At 48.8% G+C, this 14,642-nt stretch overlaps 1 protein-coding gene across 2 annotated transcripts in view; it reads left to right on the top strand.

Annotated features, from left to right (window-relative positions):
- The window catches only part of dock5 (dedicator of cytokinesis 5), a 40,267-nt gene that overhangs the window by 15,140 nt on the left and 10,485 nt on the right, over positions 1–14,642 (top strand). For both annotated transcript variants that reach the window (XM_064347552.1, XM_064347551.1), the window contains exons 16-36: positions 346–418; positions 558–661; positions 1,136–1,316; positions 2,115–2,212; positions 2,375–2,464; positions 2,879–2,979; positions 3,907–4,041; positions 4,141–4,252; positions 4,464–4,534; positions 4,695–4,801; positions 6,339–6,475; positions 7,203–7,298; positions 7,480–7,578; positions 8,093–8,263; positions 8,358–8,458; positions 8,719–8,777; positions 9,519–9,673; positions 9,998–10,083; positions 13,731–13,887; positions 14,234–14,274; positions 14,388–14,478. In XM_064347552.1, coding sequence (XP_064203622.1) covers positions 346–418; positions 558–661; positions 1,136–1,316; positions 2,115–2,212; positions 2,375–2,464; positions 2,879–2,979; positions 3,907–4,041; positions 4,141–4,252; positions 4,464–4,534; positions 4,695–4,801; positions 6,339–6,475; positions 7,203–7,298; positions 7,480–7,578; positions 8,093–8,263; positions 8,358–8,458; positions 8,719–8,777; positions 9,519–9,673; positions 9,998–10,083; positions 13,731–13,887; positions 14,234–14,274; positions 14,388–14,478 — 2,265 coding nt within the window. The remainder of the gene's footprint in view (positions 1–345; positions 419–557; positions 662–1,135; positions 1,317–2,114; positions 2,213–2,374; positions 2,465–2,878; positions 2,980–3,906; positions 4,042–4,140; positions 4,253–4,463; positions 4,535–4,694; positions 4,802–6,338; positions 6,476–7,202; positions 7,299–7,479; positions 7,579–8,092; positions 8,264–8,357; positions 8,459–8,718; positions 8,778–9,518; positions 9,674–9,997; positions 10,084–13,730; positions 13,888–14,233; positions 14,275–14,387; positions 14,479–14,642) is intronic.

Genomic DNA, 14,642 nt, shown 5'->3' with positions numbered 1-14,642 from the left:
TTTAATCTGTTTCTAGTGGTCATGTGTTCCAGTGCATTGCACAGTTTAGGCATTTAGCGGGTACTCTTATCCGGAACGACTTGGACAGCGTTGTTTTATTTATTTATTTTACACGCAATCAATTTATATAGCTGGATATTTACTGAAGCAATTCAGATTAAGTGCCTTGCTCAAGGGTAGAAACGGCAGTGCTCCACCTGGGAATTGATTCCACAGCCTTGGATTTGCAAGCCCTGTTCCCTACCCGTCGTGCTACGCTGCCAGCCGAATGAGTGACCCTCGTTTCTTTCTTTGCTCGGGTCTCTTCCTGTCTCCGTCCCTCTCTTGCTCCGCCCCCCCACGCAGGTGGCCATTCCCATCGAAGACGTGGGCCGCTGCCACCTCAGGTTGATGTTTCGCCACAGGTCTTCCCAGGACTGTGAGTATTCCCCTGCCCCCCAAAGCGTGCCCCCCCCCCCTGTGCCTTCCCCTGCCGTCCATCCCTTATAAAACCTGCTGGTGGCGCTCCCGGGGCGGCGTGCGGCGACCGCCCTGACACGCCCTTTTGTGTCTTCCAGCCAGGGACAAATCGGAGAAGCCCTTCGGCATGGCGTTCGTGCGCCTGATGAAGTCCGACGGAACCACGCTGCGGGACGGGAAGCACGACCTGATCGTCTACAAGGTGAGACGCGGAGCGGTGCGCGTGAGGTCAGGGTGCGGTCCTCGGCCCCATCAGGGTGTGGCCCTCAGCCCAGATTAGGCTAGCGTGTGTCAGCAGTGAGAAATCGGGCGTCAAGGCTGCGGGAAGTTAGAAGCAGATAGATGACTCATCTTAGCCTCGCGCGCCGCCGTCATGCTAACAATGCTTTGCACTCCTGGCCGTGTAACCTGTCATGAGGTGCACTGAACTGAGCGTCTTGAATTCCTGATAACAACTCCATGAATGGGGAGTAGAATCTCTAAGATGTAGATTTGTGAGCTTTATGTAACATGTCTGGTTTATAATGGTCTAAAACATAGCCTTTTACTGTTTTCATGGCTCAAAATGTTTTTGTGTGAATAATCGTTGATATATCTAATGAGCTGTGTCTCCAGTATGTCTGCATGTTATGTGACTTTTGCCGTGGGGCTGGATAACTGTTAGGGTGTATTTCAGGTCGATGTGAAGAAGACGGAGGACGCTAAAACCTATCTGACCTTGCCTGGGTCATGGGCAGAGGTGGAGGAGAAGGAGAAGCAGACGGGGAAGGCTTTCCACCATTCGGGCGTGATCCCCGTAACCAAAGACAGCTTTCAGATCGCCACTCTCACCTGCTCCACAAAGCTCACTCAGAACGGTAAAAGTCTAGCCTCACCCCTTGTGCATACCATCCAGTGCATTTGTAGTTCACATAACACCTTTGATGATACACCTTTGCTTGATATGCATGGATATAAAAACATGGAAATGTGGGCCAAACTTTGCCACGTGTACCTAGAGACAAACACACATGCACACCAAAAATACGGGTCTGCTCATGCAGATGCACATATTCACAAACACACATGTACACATGCATTGATGCATACACACACTCACACATATGCACATATGCCCAGGCATGCACGCATGCTCGCTTGCACGCAACAAGCACAACCCCCAGGCGCGCACATCAACTTGCTCATGCACACGCACCCACGTAAACACCTGCACCAATACATACAGTAAGCAGTGTTTGTGTTGGTCACATACACCATACATAAACCATACGCCATTCACAAAAAAAACTTGTCGAGCCATGCGAACAGTGAGAGGCTATGTAAGCAATGTTTGTGGTGGTCACACGTCAAACACAAACAGGATGTGGCTGCGCACATTGCATATTTCCAAACACACAGATGTACACAACTGACTTGTCATTGCTGCGATGTGTTGCATTGTCCTTCCCTTAATTGAGACCGTGTGAACATGCGTTAGGCGAGCGTACTTAGATCCATAGTTCAGTTCCAATGTAAACTGTAATAAAGCATGCCGTCAGCAAGGACAAGCGTGGGCATTACACTGGTCTGTGACGCACGGGGTCTGTGGAATGCTTTTTGCTGATGGGTTTTTGAAAGTTCTTTTTGATGCTCTTTTTTGATGTGGCGTGCGACAGTCGATCTGCTGGGCCTACTGAACTGGAGATCCAACCCCGGCGAGCTGGACCAGAACCTGCAGCGACTGATGGAGGTGGAGGGAGGGGAGATCGTGAAGGTGAGGCAGGAGTTTAGCAGGGGGGGAGTTGAACAGGGTTGCCAAGGTGTGGGGGGTTTGAATCCGCATCAGCAAGGCGAGACAGGTGAGGGGGATTTGAATCAGCCCTGTGTCCCTGCTTCCTGTGCTGAACCGTGCCCAACCTCTTCCTTGCATTTTCAGTTCCTTCAGGACACCCTCGATGCCCTCTTCAACATCATGATGGAGACCTCTGAAAAGGACACCTATGACACCCTGGTCTTCAATGCCCTGGTGAGCCCTCAAGCGCTAGGGAACTATATAACCCAGCACCATGGCAGCAGATTGCATCATAAACATGGTTGGGTGTTTGTCACGGTGTCACAGATTCCTTTATTTTCACAATTTATTCGGTAGTTCTGTGACCTTTTTCCCCCCAATTTCTGTGATTTAAAAAATCTAACTAAAATATGAATGAACCTTTACAAATTTTACCCAAATGAATGAAAAGACAATTCCATTCATTTCTAAGATGAGCTAAGCGCAAATGCTGATGGAATCCAAGCCTAAGAGTAATATGAGAGAGCATTTCCAGATACGTTGCAGATGCACCGTAAGCCTTCCTTCCGTCTGTTGCTACGTTTCGACCGCATGGTCACGTGAAGGGCACTTCAGCCTCACACCTGCGCCCCTCGCCCCTTCTGACAGGTGTTCATCATCTCGCTGATCGGCGACATCAAGTTTCAGCACTTCAACCCAGTCCTGGAGACGTACATCTACAAGCACTTCAGCGCCACGCTGGCGTACACGTGAGTCTCTCTCTCTCCTCCCCCTGCACTCGGACACAAGAGCCTCTCGCACGAGCGAGACGTTGCCCTCACCCCCCCTCACTCAGTTTCCCTGTCTCCCACTCCCACCCACTTCGCTTCTGAAGATGCTTTCCTCTCGAGTTCAAATGCTCCATTGGCATGGAATAAAATGCAGGAATTGTTGCCAAAGCACTTATGTTTGCAGTACACTGTATAATGACTGCTCAGAATTTCAGCTGGTGCCTTTCATGATATGATACTAAAAACAACAGTATTTCAAGGTGGGCAGGATATGAATTTTTAACTGCTTTCTTTTCAGATAACGAATGGCCTTTGTCTCTCTCGCCGGTGCATTGTGGGTCACAGTCCCTTAGGCTATAACAGACAGCCATGTTTTTGGCTTCCAGCGAAATGCAGCTCCTGTACTCCCCAAGGAGAATGGGCAGTTGTTTTTTGATGTGTATCGCATTAGGAAAAGTTGAGGAGAACAGAGTGACTGTTTGGAAGAAGTTTGCTCCCGTGTGGCTGTGCTTGTCACGCGTGTGAAGGTGCAGAGCTGTTTCAGCCTGCTGAAGTTGACAGCGTGCGCACCGCGACTGTCCTCTGTGGACAGTCATGCCTGCCTGTGTTGGCTAGCATCTGGCTATTGCTTTTTGTCAGGGTATTTCTCAGGGTTCTATCGCTTACCACGGTCAGGCATTCCACCACGCTACACTGTCTGTTTAATGCCCAGTAGAGCTTGAGTTTGAAAGTCTGTCTCTCTCTCCCTCTGTCTCTCTTTGCAATTTTCAGTTTTTAAATAAACTGGCTTTATTGGCAGGACAGATAGCACTTATGTTGCCAAGCTTCCATTGATATAAATATGTGGAGGATGATTTAGAAAGTAAGACCTTCCTTTCGCTCACACACTGTCTTTCTCTCTATCAGGAAGTTGACCAAGGTGCTGAATTATTATGTGGGACACGCTGAAGACTCCGCCCTGACAGAGAGGCTGTATTCTGCCCTCAAAGCCCTCAAGTACCTCTTCAGGTTCATAGTCCAGTCCCGGGTTCTGTATCTGAGGTCAGCCTCCTCTTCGTGCGTCTCGCAGCATGATTGGCTGCTTACTCGGGCGTGGTCCACAAGGGCTGTTCTAAACTGTTCCCGACCCCTGTTTTACAGATTCTATGGAAACAGCGAGGATGGCGATGCATTCTTTAACTCCATAAGGACGCTCTTCCTGTCCTTCAACACTTTGATGGACAGGCCGCTGGACGAAGGGGTCAAGATTAAAGTGAGCCCGGAGTTCTATGAAAAGGAGTGGGCGGTGAAAAGACAGGGGAGGTGTAGAACTGTGAATCCATGGGGAAAAGGCCCAGAGGATTTCTGAAGCATGATTGGGATGGAAGCTACTTTAAGAGCTTCTCATCATAACAAGTGTTTTTATGCTGCCTTGACCTTTCTCTGTCACTCAATGATTTATGGGACATGTTTTTCTGTTACAGGGAGCAATTTTGAAATACCTCCCCACCATCATCAATGATATCCAGCATGTCTTTGATCCCGTGGAGCTCAGGTATTCTAGACATGGGCTCTAGAGGAACGATAGCCGACTTTCCGGTGGAGTCGTTGCAAATGTTTAGCTCTGCCGTTCTTCATCAATGCTTTTACTTTCGATGCATTTATGGTTCACCAGCTCTTTTCCTCTCCCCTCCTCTCCTGTTTGTTTTTTTCAGTGTTCTTTTAACTAAGTTCATTGAGAGTATCCCTGACTCTCAGCTTGTGAGACAGAAGCTGGGCTGCATGTGCAAGATGGTGGAGAGTGACCTTTTCAAGCAGCCAGGTGGGCAATTAAGAATTCAGTCACCTCTTCCCTGACCTCCGTCACATTGTCTCCCATCTGCTGAACTTCTCACTTTGAGGTTTTTTTTGGGTGCTAAGCTCATGTTTAGCCGGTTCTTCATCTGACTACCGCTGTGAAGACGAGAGATGGAAGACACCATTCTGTTAGAGCTTTTTCCCATAGAAATAGAAATAGAAATTGGTTAGCATTCTTTTTTCTTGCAAGTGACAGTTCACCCATAATTGATTGTAATGTAAATTTTTGCCCATCAGTAATGATGCGCTATTCAGGTTGAACATGCTGAAATGACATTGATATTATGTTACGAGATAGCACATAATTTCAAAAAGATAATCACAGTGTTGGCAGTGTGACCTAAATTGAAAGTTGGCCGTGTTCGGCATACCTTCCTGAGCTACTATTAAAATATATTATATACAAGTCCATATTCCAAATGAACCACTTAGAATGGCTGAGCGGAAGGTACTGGCACGCAATTTCAGTCATGTTACCTGCAGACATCCAGACTCCCATTGTTTTTGTATGAAGATGCTAATGATGTTAGCCATTGGCGGGTGCTGGTTTGTATGGGCAAATTTCTTTGGAGTTTCTTTGGATGCAGAATACGTCATATTGAAATGAGCAGAAATGTAAATTGGTTTTGGGTGTACAATAATTGTGTTACACAGCTGGATCTGTTTCAGTTTTTAATTTGGACGTCAATAAGATGATTCCATGACCACCAATGATTTTATGGTCTTAAGGCAGTTGGGATATTGGTGCTACTTCATGAATCAATAGGACAAATGTATAGCATTGTAACTGTGGTGTACCTTGTCTTTTGAATGACATTGGTCCTTTGCAATTTGGAGTGGCTTTGCACCCCACATTGCGATTTGCAAAAAAGTTCTTTATATACTTCCCAAACTACTCAGATGCATTTCCTACCTTTCTGGAATTCTGTAAATGTTATCTTTCATGGTGGAGAACTCTGGCTTTCTGATATCCTCGCATGCTTTATCACAGCCCATTGTGCCAGTGGAGTCGTCAAATGTATTGCTGTCAAAATTGCAAATTGCCTTTGAAAGTCTGTAGCGTATAAATGGAGCAGCACTGAGCTTTTACGTGCTCTGATGGAAGAATGCAGTGGTCTATAATTTTCGCACATTGTTTCACTGGTTGCACTTAACCTGTACCTCAACACTCCGTGAACAATGCGGCAGGAGTATGCTCTCGCTACTGCCGTAATCATTTGGGTGCCTGCTACAGTAACCTGGTAACTCAGTACCTCTGTGGATTTTGTAAAATGCGAACCGTCTGGAAACTTTTACGAATTACAGAAAGAATTGTTTCTGATTGTTTCATCAAGCCTTTGCATAATATTGTAAGTTAGCTGTACCCGCCATGAAGGTTCACTGTCCCATGATTGCATCCAACCACTTAAAAAATGCATTTGTGATGCTCCTAGCCCAGAACACCTTCACAACTGTCACATGTTGAATCGCAGCTAAACTGATTCTGTCCAACCACCACCTAGACTGTCGTGATGTCCTTCTACCCCTGCTGACTGACCAGCTGAGTGGTCAACTGGATGACCACTCCAACAAGCCTGATTATGAAGCCTGTGTCCAGCTGCTCAGCACTCTTCTGGACAACCTGGATCGAAAGGATGTGGTGAGTTTCACTGTACCATACACCACAGCCTGACAACATGCCACTGAAAACCACAGCATTACACATGCATGCACACATACATATATACATCCGTCCATACAAACACACATACATACATTTAAATGCCAAAGTATTGGGACAGTGGCCCAATTTCTGTTGTTTTTCCTGTATCAGGTGATTAGTGTAGGAATCACAGCCCTTTTTATACATAGTTCCCCCATTATATGTATATAGTTACGTAGTTATATTAATGTATGTATGTATATGCACATACATACACACACTATGTTGTCCAGACATATTTGTTATACAACTGAAATCTGAACTTCCCTATAACCTGAATTTCACTTTTGTATCTTTTTTTTTGTATCTAGGAATGTGTCCGTAATAAAAGTGACATGAGAATTTAAATTGATATTACAGTACTGTTGTGTTTGAATTGTATGCATGTACATTGTAGTGCACATTTGTTGATTGTGTGCCACAGTCTTTCCAGTGAGCAGCAGGTTTTATCCTTTACAGTGGAGTCTTGCTGTGATGTGACATTTCCAAATAGATTAATGGAGTAGAAACATATATAACTGTCTTATTAAACCAGTATGTACCCAGTTGGGCATATTGGGTTTAAAAACTAATGACCGGTTTTGGTCGGTCAGACGCTCCATTCTGCTATTTGGGTCTGTGTCTGTGTCTCTTTGACTCTTCCTCTGCCTTTGTGCCTGCCCAGGGCCCCACCAGAGGACACGTGCAGATGATCATCGAACGTCTCCTTCGCCGGGTCAACCGGACGGTCATCAGCATGAGCCGGAGCTCCCCTCTCATTGTACGCCGCCCCGACAGCTGTCTCGACTCCGTTTCCATTCCGTAAAGCGCTTGGAGCTCGTCCGTTTAGCGCCCTGTCTAGACGCGGTTCAGACGTGGGGTGACGCTCGCCACGCGGTGCTTCGATCTGTGCGTCTTTGTAAGGTTTCTGTGTAACGGACGGGCTCTCTCTCCTCCGGCAGGGTCACTATCTGGCCTGCATGACAGCCATTCTGAAACAGATGGACAACGCGCACTACACTCACTATATCAGCACCTTCAAAACCAGACAGGACATCATTGTAAGTCGCGCGGCGTTGCCCTTCCCATGACCACCGTTAATCTGCGCAATCACAGACGGAGAAATCATCCCGCGGCCCGGGGCAGCGCCATATCTCATTGAGCCTGCCTCCCTCTGATAAATTCATCATTGATGTGACACTGGCTTCAAATGACAAAATTTTCACTGATGCAATTTGTCAGTGTCTGTCATGTCAGTGTATATTTCAGCAGATATATAAATACTTGCAAAATGATGACTAAATCCTGACAATCCTGATATGGTTGTGGAACATATGTGTATATATATATATATATATATATATATATATATACATGTACGCACACCATTTTAATGAGTTAAAAAGCAAAACTTCACCTCATACAATATGGAGTCAAGTAGCAAGAGTTATGTGCACATACCTCAAATCTCTCCCTCCTTCCCTTCTTCTCCCTCTCTCTCCCTTTATCTCTCCATCTCTGTCTCTCTCTCAATCTCTCTCGCTGTTTCTCTCCGCCCCCTCTCCCTCCCTGCAGGACTTCCTGATGGAGACATTCATCATGTTTAAGGACCTGATGGGGAACATTTTTCCCTCTGATTGGATGATCATGAACCTCCTGCAGATGCAGGTGTTCCTGCGGGCCATCAACCAGTACTCCGATGTTCTCAACAAATACTTCCTGGACCAGGCACATTTTCAGCTGCAGGTCAGTATCTAGTATGTAAACAAGGTTAAAACAGTGAATCCTAGCCAGTCCACTGTCCCTCAGTGCTTTATGTTTTACCCTCTTGCCCCACCAGTTGTGGAACAACTACTTCCACCTTACTGTGGCGTTCCTAACCCACAAGTTATTGCAGCTGGAATCGTTCTCCCAAGAGAAACGCAACAAGATCATCAACAAGTAAGGCTATTCCAAAAACAGTATGTCACGACACTCACACAGCAAACCCAGCAGAGTATGTTCCAGAATATTCCGTACAACGTTGGAATCTACTGATCTAATGACAGATGGGACCTGGCATTGCTTAGTTTTGTTTGTTTAATTGTCTAAACCAAAGAACATTATAATACTATTCAAGCCTTGTATATCGTAAGAAGTAGACCTGACTATATGTGTATGTCTGGCAATTTGGGCGTTATCAGTTGGTGGTCTTTTCACAGATACGGAGACATGAGAAAGGCCATTGGCTTTAAGATCCGGGACATGTGGTACAACCTTGGTAAGACACTCCCGCCAGGCCTCTCTGTGTGCGTGAGACATAAGTTATATATTGAAGCAGGTTGGGTATATCAACCATTCAGCCACATTTCCAAAGCTGTTAACTGCCAGCATGTCATCAATTCAAATAAAAAGGGCAGTTATCCCTAAGGGCTGTAGGTTGCCGAGGCATAAAAACACTTAATAACTAGATAGACAATTGGTATGTAGTTTGTCACACAACATAGAATGTACAAGCCAACGATCAATAAAAAAGGCCCATAGGAAATCGTGCACCAGGCATCATTCAGGGAGAGTAGGAGCCTAAGATAAATGTGATAGTGAGTGTGGTAGGGGTTTCAGTGGCAGGCAGAGGCTCTAGCTGGAGTTTTAGCCTCAGGCAGTAAAGTGACCTTCCACTGCTTGGTTCTGCACCTTGGTCAACAGGGATACCGACCAAAGGGTAGATTTCAAATGATAGATGAAGGATATGGGTGTGACCAGTGTTAACACCGAGAGTGTATAGGAAGTGTTCCAGGCTGTACAGCAATGTTTTGAGTTTCTTTACAGATATAGCCCATTGGTTTACACTTTGGTTGTGATAATTTTTCTGACTGTGATTATGCTATGTATGATTTATAAAGTGAATTTGCATTCTGTTCACAAATTAAAATGATCCACTGTAGAAGGGACAGGCTGAGTGTAGGCCCATGTAAGCATAGCATAGCTGGAGTGAAGCCCTCTCCTCCCTTCCTTTCCCCAGGGCCTCATAAGATGAAGTTCATCCCCTCCATGGTGGGGCCCATTCTGCAGGCCACCCTGGTCCCCGAGCCGGACCTGAGGAAAGCCATAATCCCCATCTTCTTTGACATGATGCAGTGCGAGCACAACTTCAGCCCCGACCACACCTTCCAGATGGTGAGCTCTCTGGCATTATCTCCACAGGCGGCACATAGTGCTTATTATTTACAGTCAGCAGTAGCCCAAGGCCTATTCCGAACAGTGTCACAAGAAGGACAGAACACTTTATTTCGCCACAGTCACACACACACACACACACCCACACACGCATGCACGCATGCACGCACACGCACACAAACACACACACACACACACACACACACGTATGCACATTTACATATGCGCTTCAAAGAGCTTCTGGTTGTGTGGAGAAATGGTCAGACCCCTGTGTTGCCATAACAGTGTATGTGTGTGTTCATGTACACATCCGTGCGTTTGCAGTTTGAAAATGAACTGATTACCAAGCTGGATCAGGAGGTGGAGGGAGGCCGGGGAGACGAGCAGTACAAGATCCTGCTGGAGAAAACGTGAGTCTGCCTCCACCCAGGAGTCTGTGTGTCCCTGTTCTGACTCCCTCACTCTAATTGAGATGCATCACCTTCAAGCAGAACTCCCTCACTCTCATAGTGAGTGTTTTCTTTCCCAATGTCCTATGCTCTAATAGAGAGCTCTGTGTCCCTGTGTCCCTGGCTCTGATAGAGAGAGCTCTGTGTCCCTGTGTCCCTGGCTCTGATAGAGAGAGCTCTGTGTCCCTGGCTCTGATAGAGAGAGCTCTGTGTCCCTGGCTCTGATAGAGAGAGCTCTGTGTCCCTGGCTCTGATAGAGAGAGCTCTGTGTCCCTGGCTCTGATAGAGAGAGCTCTGTGTCCCTGGCTCTGATAGAGAGCTCTGTGTCCCTGGCTCTGATAGAGAGAGCTCTGTGTCCCTGGCTCTGATAGAGAGAGATCTGTGTCCCAGGCTCTGATAGAGAGAGCTCTGTGTCCCAGGCTCTGATAGAGAGCTCTGTGTCCCTGGCTCTGATAGAGAGCTCTGTGTCCCTGGCTCTGATAGAGAGCTCTGTGTCCCTGGCTCTGATAGAGAGCTCTGTGTCCCTGCTCTGATAGAGAGTCTGTGTCCCTGGCTCTGATAGAGAGAGCTCTGTGTCCCGGCTCTGATAGAGAGCTCTGTGTCGCTGTCCTCTGTGTCCTGGCTCTGATAGGAGAGCTCTGTGTCCCTGGCTCTGATAGAGAGTCTCTGTGTCTCTGCTCTGATAGAGAGCTCTGTGTCCTGGTAAACCTCTGGCTCTGATAGGAGAGCTCTGTGTCCTGCTGTAGAGAGCTCTGTGTCCTGGCTCTGATAGAGAGTTCGTGGTCCTGGCTCTGATAGAGAGAGCTCTGTGTCCGCAGGCTCTGATAGAGAGCTCTGTGTCCCTGGCTCTGATAGAGAGCTCTGTGTCCCTGGCTCTGATAGAGAGAGCTCTGTGTCCCTGGCTCTGATAGAGAGAGCTCTGTGTCCCTGTGTCTCTGGCTCTGATAGAGAGAGCTCTGTGTCCCTGTGTCCCAGGCTCTGATAGAGAGCTCTGTGTCCCTGGCTCTGATAGAGAGCTCTGTGTCCCTGGCTCTGATAGAGAGAGCTCTGTGTCCCTGGTCCTGCTATGAGAGAGCTCTGTGTCCCTGGCTCTGATAGAGAGAGCTCTGTGTCCCTGTCCCGGCTCTGATAGAGAGCTCGTCTGTGTCCCTGGCTCTGATAGAGAGGCTCTGTGTCCCTGGCTCTGATAGAGAGCTCTGTGTCCTGGCTCTGATAGAGAGAGTCTGTGTCCCTGTGTGCCCTGGCTCTGATAGAGAGCTCTGTGTCCCGGCTCTGATAGAGAGCTCTGTGTCCCTGGCTCTGATAGAGAGCTCTGTGTCCCTGGCTCTGATAGAGAGCTCTGTGTCCTCTGGCTCTGATAGAGAGAGCTCTGTGTCCCTGGTCCGCTCTGATAGAGAGCTCTGTGTCCCTGGCTCTGATAGAGAGACTCTGTGTCCCTGGCTCTGATAGAGAGAGCTCTGTGTCCCTGGCTCTGATAGAGAGAGCTCTGTGTCCCATGGCTCTGATAGAGAGAGCTCTGTGTCCTGGCTCGATAGAGAGTCTGTGTCCCGGCTCTGATAGAGAGAGCTCTGTGTCCCTGGCTCTGATAGAGAGCTCTGTGTCCTGGCTCTGATAGAGAGCTCTGTGTCCTGGCTCTGATAGAGAGAGCTCTGGTCCTGTGTCATGGCTCTGATAGAGAGAGCTCTGTGTCCCTGGCTCTGATAGAGAGAGTCTGTGTCCCGTCAGGCTTGATAGAGAGCTCTGTGTCCCTGGCTCTGATAGAGAGCCTGTTCTGTGTCCCTGGCTCTGATAGAGAGAGTCCTGTGTCCCTGGTCTGATAGAGAGCTCTGTGTCCTTGGCTCTGATAGAGAGAGCTCTGTGCTGGTCCCGGCTCTGATAGAGAGCTCTGTGTCCCTGGCTCTGATAGAGAGCTCTGTGTCCCTGGCTTGATAGAGAGTTCTGTGTCTCTGCTCTGATAGAGAGCTCTGTGTCCTGGCTCTGATAGAGAGAGCTCGTGTCCCTGTGTCCCTGGCTCTGATAGAGAGAGCTCTGTGTCCCTGTTGTACCCCTGGCTCTGATAGAGAGAGCTCTGTGTCCCTGTGTCCTGGCTCTGAAGAGAGAGCTCTGTGTCCCTGTGTCCCTGGCTCTGATAGAGAGCTCTGTGTCCCTGGCTCTGATAGAGAGAGCTCTGTGTCCCTGGCTCTGATAGAGAGAGCTCTGTGTCCCTGTGTCCCTGGCTCTGATAGAGAGAGCTCTGTGTCCCTGGCTCTGATAGAGAGAGCTCTGTGTCCCTGGCTCTGATAGAGAGAGCTCTGTGTCCCTGTGTCCCTGGCTCTGATAGAGAGAGCTCTGTGTCCCTGTGTCCCTGGCTCTGATAGAGAGCTCTGTGTCCCTGTGTCCCTGGCTCTGATAGAGAGCTCTGTGTCCCTGTGTCCCTGGCTCTGATAAGAGAGTCTGTGATGCTGTGTCCTCTGGCTCTGATAAGAGAGCTCTGTGTCCCTGTGTCCTGGCTCTGATAGAGAGAGCTCTGGTGTCCCTGGCTCTGATAGAGAGCTCTGTGTCCCTGGCTCTGATAGAGAGAGCTCTGTGTCACTGGCTCTGGTAGAGAGCTTTGTGTCCCTGGCTCTGATAGAGAGCTCTGTGTCCCAGGCTCTGATAGAGAGAGCTCTGTGTCACTGGCTCTGATAGAGAGCTCTGTGTCCCAGGCTCTGATAGAGAGAGCTCTGTGTCCCTGGCTCTGATAGAGAGCTCTGTGTCCCTGGCTCTGATAGAGAGAGCTCTGTGTCCCTGTGTCCCTGGCTCTGATAGAGAGCTTTGTGTCCCTGGCTCTGATAGAGAGAGATCTGTGTCCCAGGCTCTGATAGAGAGAGCTCTGTGTCCCTGTGTCCCTGGCTCTGATAGAGAGAGCTCTGTGTCCCAGGCTCTGATAGAGAGCTCTGTGTCCCTGGCTCTGATAGAGAGAGCTCTGTGTCCCAGGCTCTGATAGAGAGAGCTCTGTGTCACTGGCTCTGGTAGAGAGAGCTCTGTGTCCCTGGCTCTGATAGAGAGAGATCTGTGTCCCTGGCTCTGATAGAGAGCTCTGTGTCTCTGGCTCTGATAGAGAGAGCTCTGTGTCCCTGTGTCCCAGGCTCTGATAGAGAGCTCTGTGTCCCTGGCTCTGATAGAGAGCTCTGTGTCTCTGGCTCTGATAGAGAGAGCTCTGTGTCCCTGTGTCCCTGGCTCTGATAGAGAGTTCTGTGTCCCTGGCTCTGATAGAGAGAGCTCTGTGTCCCTGTGTCCCAGGCTCTGATAGAGAGCTCTGTGTCCCTGGCTCTGATAGAGAGCTCTGTGTCTCTGGCTCTGATAGAGAGAGCTCTGTGTCCCTGGCTCTGATAGAGAGTTCTGTGTCCCTGGCTCTGATAGAGAGAGCTCTGTGTCCCTGGCTCTGAGAGAGAGAGCTCTGTGTCCCTGTGTCTCTGGCTCTGATAGAGAGCTCTGTGTCCCTGGCTCTGAGAGAGAGAGCTCTGTGTCCCTGTGTCTCTGGCTCTGATAGAGAGAGCTCTGTGTCCCTGTGTCCCTGGCTCTGATAGAGAGAGCTCTGTGTCCCTGTGTCCCTGGTTCTGACAGAGAGAGCTCTGCGTCGTTTGCAGGTTGCTGGAGCACTGCAGAAGGCACCGGTACCTGGTCCATTCTGGGGAGTCCCTGGCCTTGCTGCTCAGCAGCCTGCTGGAGAACCTGCTGGCCTATCGCACCATCACCCTCGACGAGAGCCCGGAGCACCGCATGAGCTGCACCGTCAACGTGCTGGTGAGTCCCCCCCCCTCCCCCCCGCACTCTCTCACAGTCTCAGAGGAGTCATTTCCGGCTGCCTAATCTGCCCTTCATCAGACTGGTCACGGCGCGTCGGTAAGTAAGGTGGACCCCTGAGTGAGAGGGCTCAGTTTATCCTGATTTGAATGCTGTTTACCGCCGGCAGGGAAATGCTGCAATCATAAAGTCATTGCAAGTACGTACCGGCCCTTCTCCTACTTCACGATGAACATAATCGCGCAGTTTTGGCGTCGTGCCTTGCCGTTCATGCAGCTTTGATGGCGCTCTATAAAGCATTTCTGGCGTGGCTTAGAGCGTGGTTGTGTTGATTTTTTGTTTCCAGAACTTTTACAAGGAAAAGAAAAGGGAGGACATCTACATTCGGTGAGGCGTGATTCGTCAATTGTGTGAAATTGTGTTCCTGTAATTGACAGTTACTGGATGAACTGAGTTTGCCTGACCCCCCTCTGTTCGCATCACGTGTCTGTGTCTTGCAGGTACCTGTACAAGCTACGGGATTTGCACCTGGACTGTGAAAACTACACGGAGGCAGCCTACACGCTGCTGCTGCACGCTGAGCTGCTGGAGGTGTGTACTGTGGGGGAGCCCTACGTAGGCCTTAGTCTGTCTGCACGTTGTAGCAAGCTGTTCTACCACAGCCAAAGGAAGTGAAGTGTCATCAATGATGGGTTATGATTTTGTTTGTGTACTTCGATTGCATACACCAGTTTACTGAATGAATAGAAGCATTT

The sequence above is a fragment of the Anguilla rostrata genome, chromosome 8, assembly GCF_018555375.3.
Source record: "Anguilla rostrata isolate EN2019 chromosome 8, ASM1855537v3, whole genome shotgun sequence".
Lineage (NCBI taxonomy): Eukaryota > Metazoa > Chordata > Actinopteri > Anguilliformes > Anguillidae > Anguilla > Anguilla rostrata.
The sequence above is the reverse complement of the archived record's forward strand: the minus strand, read 5'-3'. Positions and strand labels throughout refer to the sequence as shown.